The sequence below is a fragment of the Lampris incognitus genome, chromosome 3 (assembly GCF_029633865.1).
Source record: "Lampris incognitus isolate fLamInc1 chromosome 3, fLamInc1.hap2, whole genome shotgun sequence".
NCBI lineage: Eukaryota > Metazoa > Chordata > Actinopteri > Lampriformes > Lampridae > Lampris > Lampris incognitus.
The window spans coordinates 116658320-116672329 of record NC_079213.1 but is presented as its reverse complement, the minus strand read 5'-3'; the positions used below and the strand labels follow the sequence as shown (position 1 = coordinate 116672329).

At 50.4% G+C, this 14010-nt stretch overlaps 1 protein-coding gene across 1 annotated transcript in view; it reads right to left on the bottom strand.

The window, feature by feature from the left end:
- plppr3b (phospholipid phosphatase related 3b) overlaps positions 1-14010 on the bottom strand; it is a 69557-nt gene that overhangs the window by 26793 nt on the left and 28754 nt on the right. The window contains exon 2 of the mRNA XM_056276943.1: positions 8963-9092. Within this exon, the coding sequence (XP_056132918.1) occupies positions 8963-9092 (130 nt within the window). The remainder of the gene's footprint in view (positions 1-8962; positions 9093-14010) is intronic.

Sequence of the window (14010 nt, the reverse complement as noted above, 5' to 3'; positions counted from 1 at the left end):
ACACACACACAAGGAACGACGCAAACACTTAGGTCTTAATGGAGTAGGCAACATTGTTATCCTTAAAGCGCAGAGAAGGAAGGACACATTTGGACATGTCAGACACGGACATGTCCTTGTGTTGTACATGTAGTCCCACCCAGGCGTGGCGTGGCGTGGCGTGGCGTGGCGTGGCGTGGCGTGGCGGAGGGGAGGGGAGGGGAGGGGAGGGGAGGGGAGGGGTTTGGTGTTGTTCCAGCCCAAAATGATTCAGTTTGCAGCAGCCTTTCTCCAAAACTGCGATGCAATACAACGGGGGGGGGGGGGGGGGTTTGAGAAACGGAAGTGAGCCGGGGAAACGGTACTTGTTTAACGCGGACCACCAAATCAGCGCTTTCTCACGTCTGTAGCACCAACAGGCAGTCTCCTATAGCGTCTCATAGGTCATTCGCGCCTATGGGGTCAAAACCACCTGCTTAGAGCAGTTTTCACGATTACAAATGCTGCAAACTGTTTAAACTTGTGTATAAACACTGAATGTCATAATATGATGTGTACTTGTACAATCAGATAAGCACAAGTGAATTGCATTCTTGTACTCGTGTATAACTGTATCCATCTCATTGTAAAGAACTTGTCAAGAATGTATATTTAATGAATTTCAACATAGTTATTCATAAATACATTTCTACATAAATGGAGTTTGCATGTGTTCAGACAAGTGCTGGACTCAGCCGTGCAGCTGTCAGCTGCTGCTGTGACGTCATCCACGACATCAACAGTATGGTGAACACAGGTAAGGTGGGACACTTAAATTTCGTCATCTTTATACTTCCTTTACTAAAACAAGTTTCTAAGTTTGTTGTAAGTTTCAGTACCATTTGGATCATAATTTAAAATGATGCAAAATGTAAATGATCAGAAAGTGTCCCGCTCTACCTGTGTCCCCCTGTTCAGATGGTAGGATTGGGATAATTGTCTTAATGGAGGCTCATGCTTCTTGACCACCCTGTAGAGTTTTGGGTTCACCAACCATAGCCAAAAATATCCGTAGGAAACTGTTACGTTGCAGTAATATGATCCATAATTACATTAAAATACTTCACATTTAACCATACAATAACCACACAACGTAAAAATACGTGGCTTTATGAGTCCTTTATCTAATGCACACACCATATTGTGCTTGGCGAGAAAGTTTGGCAATACTACTTTATAGTGGTGGTGGCACCTATGCCATGTACGTAGAAACCCTCCTCATGCTTGACACGGAAAGAGACATCCAGTGTTCGAGTCGGAGAGTCCAAATCCATGAACACTTGTCTCTGCAGAGACCGAACATGCTTCAATCTGGTGTCCTTACAGCCCAGACTCACCGTCCGGAATCCACCTGCAAACCTCCAGAAGCGCCTCAGTTCTTGCGCCAGCGCCTCGTTGGGAATCAAAGGAGGGACTCCGGACACGGTGATCCGGGTGGGAGGCACCGCCAGTGGGGAAACCAGTGTAAACTCGTCGTTTACAAGCAAGCTGTTTTCTGTCAGCTGGTGGACAAACCCCTGGTCCTTCATAAAGACCACCACCGCTTTATTCATTCTGGAGGCAAACGAGAGGTTTCCATGCCCCACCTGTTCTCCTACCACCACCAGCACCTGCTCACCTGTTCTCCTACCACCACCAGCACCTGCTCACCTGTTCTCCTACCACCACCACCACCTGCTCACCTGTTCTCCTACCACCACCAGCACCTGCTCACCTGTTCTCCTACCACCACCACCACCTACTCACCTGTTATCCTACCACCACCAGCACCTGCTCACCTGTTCTCCTACCACCACCACCACCTGCTCACCTGTTCTCCTACCACCACCACCACCTGCTCACCTGTTCTCCTACCACCACCACCACCTGCTCACCTGTTCTCCTACCACCACCACCACCTGCTCACCTGTTCTCCTACCACCACCACCACCTGCTCACCTGTTCTCCTACCACCACCACCACCTGCTCACCTGTTCTCCTACCACCAACAGCACCTGCTCACCTGTTCTCCTACCACCACCAGCACCTGCTCACCTGTTCTCCTACCACCACCACCACCTGCTCACCTGTTCTCCTACCACCACCACCACCTGCTCACCTGTTCTCCTACCACCACCTGCTCACCTGTTCTCCTACCACCACCACCACCTGCTCACCTGTTCTCCTACCACCACCACCACCTGCTCACCTGTTCTCCTACCACCACCACCACCTGCTCACCTGTTCTCCTACCACCACCACCACCTACTCACCTGTTCTCCTACCACCACCACCACCTGCTCACCTGTTCTCCTACCACCACCAGCACCTGCTCACCTGTTCTCCTGTCACCACCACCACCTGCTCACCTGTTCTCCTACCACCACCACCACCTGCTCACCTGTTCTCCTACCACCACCAGCACCTGCTCACCTGTTCTCCTACCACCACCAGCACCTGCTCACCTGTTATCCTACCACCACCACCACCTGCTCACCTGTTCTCCTACCACCACCAGCACCTGCTCACCTGTTCTCCTACCACCACCACCACCTGCTCACCTGTTCTCCTACCACCACCACCACCTGCTCACCTGTTCTCCTACCACCACCACCACCTGCTCACCTGTTCTCCTACCACCACCACCACCTACTCACCTGTTATCCTACCACCACCACCACCTGCTCACCTGTTCTCCTACCACCACCAGCACATACTCACCTGTTATCCTACCACCACCAGCACCTGCTCACCTGTTCTCCTACCACCACCACCACCTGCTCACCTGTTCTCCTACCACCACCAGCACCTACTCACCTGTTATCCTACCACCACCACCACCTGCTCACCTGTTATCCTACCACCACCACCACCTACTCACCTGTTCTCCTACCACCACCACCACCTGCTCACCTGTTCTCCTACCACCACCAGCACCTGCTCACCTGTTCTCCTACCACCACCACCACCTGCTCACCTGTTCTCCTTCCACCACCACCACCTGCTCACCTGTTATCCTACCACCAACACCACCTGCTCACCTGTTCTCCTACCACCACCAGCACCTGCTCACCTGTTCTCCTACCACCAACAGCACCTGCTCACCTGTTCTCCTACCACCACCACCACCACCTGCTCACCTGTTCTCCTACCACCACCACCACCTGCTCACCTGTTCTCCTACCACCACCAGCACCTACTCACCTGTTATCCTACCACCACCACCACCTGCTCACCTGTTCTCCTACCACCAACAGCACCTGCTCACCTGTTCTCCTACCACCACCAGCACCTGCTCACCTGTTCTCCTACCACCACCACCACCTGCTCACCTGTTCTCCTACCACCACCACCACCACCACCTGCTCACCTGTTCTCCTACCACCACCTGCTCACCTGTTCTCCTACCACCACCACCACCTGCTCACCTGTTCTCCTACCACCACCACCACCTGCTCACCTGTTCTCCTACCACCACCACCACCTGCTCACCTGTTCTCCTACCACCACCACCACCTACTCACCTGTTCTCCTACCACCACCACCACCTGCTCACCTGTTCTCCTACCACCACCAGCACCTGCTCACCTGTTCTCCTGTCACCACCACCACCTGCTCACCTGTTCTCCTACCACCACAACCACCTGCTCACCTGTTCTCCTACCACCACCAGCACCTGCTCACCTGTTATCCTACCACCACCACCACCTGCTCACCTGTTCTCCTACCACCAACAGCACCTGCTCACCTGTTCTCCTACCACCACCAGCACCTGCTCACCTGTTCTCCTACCACCAACAGCACCTGCTCACCTGTTCTCCTACCACCACCAGCACCTGCTCACCTGTTCTCCTACCACCACCTGCTCACCTGTTCTCCTACCACCACCTGCTCACCTGTTCTCCTACCACCACCACCACCTGCTCACCTGTTCTCCTTCCACCACCACCACCTGCTCACCTGTTCTCCTACCACCACCTGCTCACCTGTTCTCCTACCACAACCAGCACCAGCTCACCAGTTCTCCTACCACCACCACCACCACCTGCTCACCAGTTCTCCCACCACCACCACCACCACCTGCTCACCTGTTCTCCTACCACCACCAGCACCTGCTCACCTGTTCTCCTACCACCAACAGCACCTGCTCACCTGTTCTCCTACCACCACCAGCACCTGCTCGCCTGTTCTCCTACCACCACCACCACCACCTGCTCACCTGTTCTCCTACCACCACCTGCTCACCTGTTCTCCTACCACCACCAGCACCTGCTCGCCTGTTCTCCTACCACCACCAGCACCTACTCACCTGTTCTCCTACCACCACCACCACCTGCTCACCTGTTCTCCTACCACCAACAGCACCTGCTCACCTGTTCTCCTACCACCACCAGCACCTGCTCACCTGTTCTCCTACCACCAACAGCACCTGCTCACCTGTTCTCCTACCACCACCAGCACCTGCTCGCCTGTTCTCCTACCACCACCACCACCTGCTCACCTGTTCTCATACCACCACCACCACCACCTGCTCACCTGTTCTCCTACCACCACCAGCACCTGCTCGCCTGTTCTCCTACCACCACCACCACCTGCTGCACCGTGGTACTGGGCCGCGGCGCGACCCTCACGCCATGCCTCAAAGGCAGGGACGGTGTCTGAAGGGACGCCATGCCCAGCAAGAAGCACAGCTCACCCTCCACTAAACACAACCACCCAGCCCACATCAAACAACACTAAGAACAACCACAACTACTCAACAACCATACAATAAACAGTAGAAAAAAAGAGGAAAACCCGAGAAAAAGTCACAGACTCTCCACCAAACTCACCACGCTCTCCACAACCAGACCTCCACCAAATCAGAGAGAGAGAGACCTCTGTGACTTTTTTTGTGTTGTTGTTGTTTTACATGCTTTGGCAATATGTACACAAACGTATGTCATGCCAATAAAGCACATATTGAATTGAATTGAATTGAGAGAGAGAGAGAGAGAGAGAGAGAGAGAGAGCGAGCGAGCGAGAGAGAGCGAGAGAGAGAGAGAGAGAGAGAGAGAGAGAGAGAGAGAGAGAGAGAGAGAGAGAGAGACCTTTACCTTTAACCAAGTCTTTAATGGTCCAATTTTCCATTCACATTAAGATGACAATATTAACAAAGATACTCTTATACATGGTGAAACACAACAAGCACAATACACAGTAAAAACAACAGATACAGACCTTCCCTTTTTCAGAAATTAAGGAGCACTTGGTTCTCTACAGTGCACAGAACATCCCCATGTCCCCAAACAGAAACAAATTCTTCCAAGTTTGAAATTAATTTGAAAAACGTGAACTCAGTTTTCAGCCAAGCAGCCACTAGAGCCCTGGACATGAGTGTAGCATCTGTGGACCCTGTGCCTTTCTTTCTCATTTTTGCCTGACCTATCAGAAAATTAACCAAGGTGACACGTCTGCACTGTGCTGCCGTGTACTTCGGACCAAAGACAAACAGGCTGTCTTCCAAAACCTCTCCTAAACCTCTGAGCCACTGCTGCAGTACAGAGAAGAGAGGGCTCAACCTGGGACATCTGAGAGAGAGAGAGACAGTACGGAGAAGGGGGGGCTCAACCTGGGACATCTGACAGACAGACACAGAGAGAGAGAGACAGTATGGAGAAAAGAGGGCTCAACCTGGGACATCTGAGAGACAGAGAGAGAGACAGTACGGAGAAGGGGGGGCTCAACCTGGGACATCTGACAGACAGACACAGAGAGAGAGAGACAGTATGGAGAAAAGAGGGCTCAACCTGGGACATCTGAGAGACAGAGAGAGAGACAGTACGGAGAAGGGGGGGCTCAACCTGGGACATCTGACAGACAGACACAGAGAGAGAGAGACAGTATGGAGAAAAGAGGGCTCAACCTGGGACATCTGAGAGACAGAGAGAGAGACAGCGAGAGACAGTACAGAGAAGAGAGGGCTCAACCTGGGACATCTGAGCCATAAGCGCTGTAGAGCTTCTTCATCATTACTGAAAGAGCAGTGACTCCCTGCTCTAGGATCTATATGTGCCACATGTCAGTTCATAGCCACAGCCCCATGTACCACCCTCCACTGTAGACCTGCAGTACGTTTCTCTATGGGGGGTTTGTACACGGACCTCCAGCTGCCTTTGGGAGATAAACCTGGTGTTAACACACTCAACCACCTCAACTTTTGTACACCGGCTGGTGATGTTCTGTTGAGAACCTTTACAGTGACTGCAAGGCCTTCTTTGATGGACTTGAGAAGTTCTGTAGTTCTGGTGTTTTGAAAGACAGAATGGCCCCCTTCACTTCCTCCTGCTCCTCCACTGCTGCATGAATGGACAAAGATGGAAAACAGGACACATAACTGGCTGACCCTCCCCACACTCTGCCCCTAGTGCCTCTCTGAAGAAGCCAGGAAGTGCACTGATCACCTCCTCCAACAACCGCTCCATTAAATGAAGAGATTTAAAACCAATCTCTTGGCTCAAAATGTCAGCCATCTTCCACTGTCCTGATCTGAGACACGCTAACTTAGTAAGTCCAGCTCTCATGAGGGATCTCTGTACACTTATGGAGCTGAGCATCCTGCAGTGTATCAGCGGGTTATAGAACAGTGGTTCCTCCCCTGCACTGGCATAGATCTGGGAATAGGCTCTTTTGGTGCTTAAGACTGTGCCCCAAGCTCGGAGGACAGACTAATAGAAAGGTGTGGTAGTGAAATCCATGCCAGCTAGGTCCAGAAGGAACAAGTGCTTGTCATAGTTCAGGTTCATAATCCTACGAAGCAACACAGGTGCTGTTTCACTCCAAAGCCGTTGGTTATGGTATAAGAGTTGCTCCACAATTTGAAGGCAAAAAGCTGTGCTACGACTGCAGAGGTCAATTAGGCCCTGGCCTCCTTCTAACACTGGTAGGAACAATACCAGCAGATTTGGTCCAGTGAGAGCCTCCCCAGAAGAAGTTCACCAGCCTCTTCTGTACTTCTCTTATGAGCATGTCCAGAGGTTCTACAACTGTAAACCGGTGCCAGAACATTGAGGCAATCGAGTTGTTAACAATAAAGACTCTCCCCCTATAGGAAAATGGAGGCTGGATCTTCCACACACTGTCTGCCATGAGTTTCTACTTCCACAGACTGCCTGCCATGAGTTTCTACTTCCACACACTGCCTGCCATGAGTTTCTACTTCCACACACTGCCTGCCATGAGTTTCTACTTCCACACACTGTCTGCCATGAGTTTCTACTTCCACACACTGTCTGCCATGAGTTTCTACTTCCACACACTGCCTGCCATGAGTTTCTACTTCCACACACTGTCTGCCATGAGTTTCTACTTCCACACACTGCCTGCCATGAGTTTCTACTTCCACAGACTGTCTGCCATGAGTTTCTACTTACACACACTGCCTGCCATGAGTTTCTACTTCCACAGACTGTCTGCCATGAGTTTCTACTTCCACACACTGTCTGCCATGCGTTTCTACTTCCACACACTGTCTGCCATGAGTTTCTACTTCCACAGACTGTCTGCCATGAGTTTCATCAAGGTAGTCATTAATCCCCTTTACTGAGTATGACTGCTGATCACTTTGTGACACAACATCAGTAAACTGAGACAGGCTATCATACTCTAACATGTCCTCATCCTCATTTCCAGCATTTTCACAGTGTGGCGCAGCTGTTGCAGAGACCTGACTCTCAGCCTCAGCTGGGTGACTGTGTCTTGCTGGTTCTGTCTGTCCCCCGTCTCTGCCTACATCCACATCTTGTGCTTCAGTACCACTCAGATGACCGTCATTTACATTATTGCTGTCCTGCTCAGTGGTTTCATTTCCTTCCATACCAGGTTGTGGATCACCGGTTGCGGCACCACCCCCACCTTCCGCTGCCTGCTGCACTGTTTGCGGGCTACCACTCTCAGCAGCGCCTCCTGGGCTCCCTGTGGGGGCAGGATGAATGTTTGTGGCCGACATCACCACACTCAAACCATTTCACACTCTCAGAGCTCGCATTCAGAGTGTAGAACCCATCTTCATATGTGACTCTAAATGACACTTGTAGATGTTCAGAGGGATTATTTAAGTACATGAAGGCCTGTCTCCGCAGGGAGGTAACATGCTGCAGTCTAGCGTCATCACAACCCAGACGAACTACTCTGAACCGACTAGCAAACTTTCCGAAACGACTCAGTTCTCTTTCAAGGAGCTCGTCCGGGATAAATGGAGGTACACCTGACACGGTAAGACGTCGATAGCACAAACAGTGATGAGACGGCAGCAAACAGATCGTCCAGCACCAGGCCTCTCTCGACCAACAGGTGGACCAAACGCTCCTCTCGGCGAAAAGCCACCACAGGTTTATTCATCCGAGAGCCGTAGGTGATGTTCTCATAGCCGACCTGTTCTCCTGCAGCCAGGAGAACCTTTTCCACAGTGTACCACGAGTCCACCACCGCTCCAACCCCATGTCTGATAGACAGGAGAGGCGAGCCCTCACCAGGGGGGGCGCCATACTGCACACCACCAAACTCCCACCAGCTACTCCAGTCACTTCCCAACAACCAGCAATGAAGTAAAAGGAAACTCCTCTTCCCTCACCATGTAGAAAGAAAAGTGAAAGCAGCAGAAAAAAACTGAATTATGCCAAAAAACACTCAAGATCATTCAGCACCCTCAATCACGCTGACATACCCAACCTCCCAGCATGCAAAGCAGAGAGACAGAGAGACAGGGAGAGACAGAGAGAGAGAGAGAGAGAGAGGGAGAGAGAGAGAGAGAGAGAGAGAGAGAGAGAGAGAGAGAGAGAGAGAGAGAGAGAGAGAGAGAGAGAGAGAGAGAGAGAGAGAGAGAGAGAGAGAGAGAGAGAGAGAGAGAGAGAGAGAGAGAGACTTCTTTTACAGTAGCTGTGATGGAGGGAGCTGTCAGCTGGGCTGGGTGAAGGTGGAGCCATACCTACAAAGCGCACAGTCCTGCGTAGGAACGAGTTAAAGCTGCAGCCTCCAGCGCTGATGCTTCCCTCTGAAGCCGCCCGGATCCTGAGAGGAGACTGGAGGCAGTAGAGCAGTCCCTCCCCCATCATGATCTAATCCACCCAGGGAACACAATGAGACCTGTCAATCATCCATCGTCATTCTACCTCCGTCCCAATAAAAGGATATTTATGTGTCAAAATAATGAGCATAACTCATAATAAAACAGAGTAGAAAAAAGTACAAATAATTAAATCTAAAAATGAACCTAAAATGACTACATCACAGTGGGAGTACTTTTTACAGCATGAACTTTCAGCATCAGCACTCGTGTAGCTCACAGGTTCCTGGTAAAATGTACTGCAATGGCTGATGTCAAACACAGTGAAGTACGCTACGAGAACATGTGTTCCCTGTTTGTGTACTGGCTCACAGAAGAACAAGCTACGAGAACATGTGTTCCCTGTTTGTGTACTGGCTCACAGAAGAACAAGCTGCGAGAATGTGTGTTCTCCGGTTTGTGTACTGGCTCACAGAAGAACAAGCTGCGAGAATGTGTGTTCTCCGGTTTGTGTACTGACTCACAGAAGAACAAGCTGCGAGAATGTGTGTTCTCCGGTTTGTGTACTGACTCACAGAAGAACAAGATGTGGGAACGTGTGTTCCCCGGTTTGTGTACTGGCTCACAGAAGAACAAGCTGCGAGAATGTGTGTTCTCCGGTTTGTGTACTGACTCACAGAAGAACAAGATGTGGGAACGTGTGTTCCCCAGTTTGTGTACTGGCTCACAGAAGAACAAGCTGCGAGAATGTGTGTTCTCCGGTTTGTGTACTGACTCACAGAAGAACAAGATGTGGGAACGTGTGTTCCCCGGTTTGTGTACTGGCTCACAGAAGAACAAGCTGCGAGAATGTGTGTTCTCCGGTTTGTGTACTGACTCACAGAAGAACAAGATGTGGGAACGTGTGTTCCCCAGTTTGTGTACTGGCTCACAGAAGAACAAGATGTGGGAACGTGTGTTCCCCAGTTTGTGTACTGGCTCACAGAAGAACAAGCTGCGAGAATGTGTGTTCTCCGGTTTGTGTACTGGCTCACAGAAGAACAAGATGTGGGAACGTGTGTTCCCCAGTTTGTGTACTGGCTCACAGAAGAACAAGCTGCGAGAATGTGTGTTCTCCGGTTTGTGTACTGGCTCACAGAAGAACAAGATGTGGGAACGTGTGTTCCCCAGTTTGTGTACTGGCTCACAGAAGAACAAGCTGTGAGAACGTGTGTTCCCCGGTTTGTGTACTGGCTCACAGAAGAACAAGATGTGGGAACGTGTGTTCCCCAGTTTGTGTACTGACTCACAGAAGAACAAGATGTGAGAATGTGTGTTCTCCGGTTTGTGTACTGGCTCACAGAAGAACAAGATGTGGGAACGTGTGTTCCCCAGTTTGTGTACTGGCTCACAGAAGAACAAGCTGCGAGAATGTGTGTTCTCCGGTTTGTGTACTGGCTCACAGAAGAACAAGATGTGGGAACGTGTGTTCCCCAGTTTGTGTACTGGCTCACAGAAGAACAAGCTGTGAGAACGTGTGTTCCCCGGTTTGTGTACTGGCTCACAGAAGAACAAGATGTGGGAACGTGTGTTCCCCAGTTTGTGTACTGACTCACAGAAGAACAAGATGTGGGAACGTGTGTTCCCCGGTTTGTGTACTGGCTCACAGAAGAACAAGCTGTGAGAATGTGTGTTCTCCGGTTTGTGTACTGGCTCACAGAAGAACAAGCTGGGGGAACGTGTGTTCCCCAGTTTGTGTACTGACTCACAGAAGAACAAGCTGTGAGAACGTGTGTTCCCCTGTTTGTGTACTGGCTCACAGAAGAACAAGCTGTGAGAACGTGTGTTCCCCGGTTTGTGTACTGGCTCACAGAAGAACAAGATGTGGGAACGTGTGTTCCCCAGTTTGTGTACTGACTCACAGAAGAACAAGATGTGGGAACGTGTGTTCCCCGGTTTGTGTACTGACTCACAGAAGAACAAGCTGTGAGAACGTGTGTTCCCCAGTTTGTGTACTGGCTCACAGAAGAACAAGCTGGGGGAACGTGTGTTCCCCAGTTTGTGTACTGACTCACAGAAGAACAAGCTGTGAGAACGTGTGTTCCCCTGTTTGTGTACTGGCTCACAGAAGAACAAGCTGTGAGAACGTGTGTTCCCCAGTTTGTGTACTGACTCACAGAAGAACAAGATGTGGGAACGTGTGTTCGCCAGTTTGTGTACTGGCTCACAAAAGAACAAGCTGCGAGAATGTGTGTTCTCCGGTTTGTGTACTGGCTCACAGAAGAACAAGATGTGGGAACGTGTGTTCCCCGGTTTGTGTACTGGCTAACAGAAGAACAAGATGTGGGAACGTGTGTTCCCCGGTTTGTGTACTGGCTCACAGAAGAACAAGATGTGGGAACGTGTGTTCCCCGGTTTGTGTACTGGCTCACAGAAGAACAAGATGTGGGAACGTGTGTTCCCCGGTTTGTGTACTGGCTCACAGAAGAACAAGCTGCGAGAATGTGTGTTCTCCGGTTTGTGTACTGACTCACAGAAGAACAAGATGTGGGAACGTGTGTTCCCCAGTTTGTGTACTGGCTCACAGAAGAACAAGCTGCGAGAATGTGTGTTCTCCGGTTTGTGTACTGGCTCACAGAAGAACAAGATGTGGGAACGTGTGTTCCCCGGTTTGTGTACTGACTCACAGAAGAACACGCTGTGAGAACGTGTGTTCCCCAGTTTGTGTACTGGCTCACAGAAGAACAAGATGTGGGAACGTGTGTTCCCCGGTTTGTGTACTGGCTCACAGAAGAACAAGATGTGGGAACGTGTGTTCCCCAGTTTGTGTACTGGCTCAGAGAAGAACAAGATGTGGGAACGTGTGTTCTCCGGTTTGTGTACTGGCTCACAGAAGAACAAGATGTGAGAACGTGTGTTCCCCGGTTTGTGTACTGGCTCACAGAAGAACAAGATGTGGGAACGTGTGTTCCCCGGTTTGTGTACTGGCTCACAGAAGAACAAGCTGGGGGAACGTGTGTTCTCCGGTTTGTGTACTGGCTCACAGAAGAACAAGCTGGGGGAACGTGTGTTCCCCAGTTTGTGTACTGACTCACAGAAGAACAAGCTGTGAGAACGTGTGTTCCCCAGTTTGTGTACTGGCTCACAAAAGAACAAGCTGTGAGAATGTGTGTTCTCCGGTTTGTGTACTGGCTCACAGAAGAACAAGATGTGGGAACGTGTGTTCCCCAGTTTGTGTACTGGCTCACAGAAGAACAAGCTGCGAGAACATGTGTTCCCTGTTTGTGTACTGGCTCACAGAAGAACAAGCTGCGAGAATGTGTGTTCTCCGGTTTGTGTACTGACTCACAGAAGAACAAGATGTGGGAACGTGTGTTCCCCAGTTTGTGTACTGGCTCACAGAAGAACAAGCTGCGAGAATGTGTGTTCTCCGGTTTGTGTACTGGCTCACAGAAGAACAAGATGTGGGAACGTGTGTTCCCCAGTTTGTGAACTGGCTCACAGAAGAACAAGATGTGGGAACGTGTGTTCCCCGGTTTGTGTACTGGCTCACAGAAGAACAAGATGTGGGAACGTGTGTTCCCCAGTTTGTGTACTGGCTCACAGAAGAACAAGCTGTGAGAATGTGTGTTCCCCGGTTTGTGTACTGACTCACAGAAGAACAAGCTGTGAGAACGTGTGTTCCCCAGTTTGTGTACTGGCTCACAGAAGAACAAGCTGTGAGAACGTGTGTTCTCCGGTTTGTGTACTGGCTCACAGAAGAACAAGCTGTGAGAACGTGTGTTCCCCAGTTTGTGTACTGACTCACAGAAGAACAAGCTGTGAGAACGTGTGTTCCCCAGTTTGTGTACTGGCTCACAAAAGAACAAGCTGTGAGAACGTGTGTTCGCCAGTTTGTGTACTGGCTCACAAAAGAACAAGCTGTGAGAATGTGTGTTCTCCGGTTTGTGTACTGGCTCACAGAAGAACAAGATGTGGGAACGTGTGTTCCCAGTTTGTGTACTGGCTCACAGAAGAACAAGCTGTGAGAACGTGTGTTCCCCAGTTTGTGTACTGGCTCACAAAAGAACAAGCTGTGAGAATGTGTGTTCTCCGGTTTGTGTACTGGCTCACAGAAGAACAAGATGTGGAACGTGTGTTCCCCAGTTTGTGTACTGACTCACAGAAGAACAAGATGTGGGAACGTGTGTTCCCCAGTTTGTGTACTGGCTCACAGAAGAACAAGCTGTGAGAACGTGTGTTCCCCAGTTTGTGTACTGGCTCACAGAAGAACAAGCTGTGAGAATGTGTGTTCCCCAGTTTGTGTACTGACTCACAGAAGAACAAGATGTGGGAACGTGTGTTCTCCGGTTTGTGTACTGGCTCACAGAAGAACAAGATGTGGGAACATGTGTTCCCCAGTTTGTGTACTGGCTCACAGAAGAACAAGCTGTGGGAACGTGTGTTCCCCAGTTTGTGTACTGGCTCACAGAAGAACAAGATGTGGGAACGTGTGTTCAGGAGTTTGTGTACTGACTCACAGAAGAACAAGATGTGGGAACGTGTGTTCAGGAGTTTGTGTACTGACTCACAGAAGAACAAGCTGTGGGAACGTGTGTTCCCCAGTTTGTGTACTGGCTCAAAAAAGAACAAGCTGTGGGAACGTGTGTTCCCCAGTTTGTGTACTGGCTCACAAAAGAACAAGCTGTGAGAACGTGTGTTCTCCGGTTTGTGTACTGACTCACAGAAGAACAAGCTGTGGGAACGTGTGTTCCCCAGTTTGTGTACTGGCTCACAGAAGAACAAGCTGTGAGAACGTGTGTTCCCCAGTTTGTGTACTGGCTCACAGAAGAACAAGATTTGGGAACGTGTGTTCCCCAGTTTGTGTACTGGCTCACAGAAGAACAAGCTGCGAGAATGTGTGTTCCCCAGTTTGTGTACTGACTCACAGAAGAACAAGCTGTGGGAACGTGTGTTCCCCAGTTTGTGTACTGACTCACAGAAAAAACAAG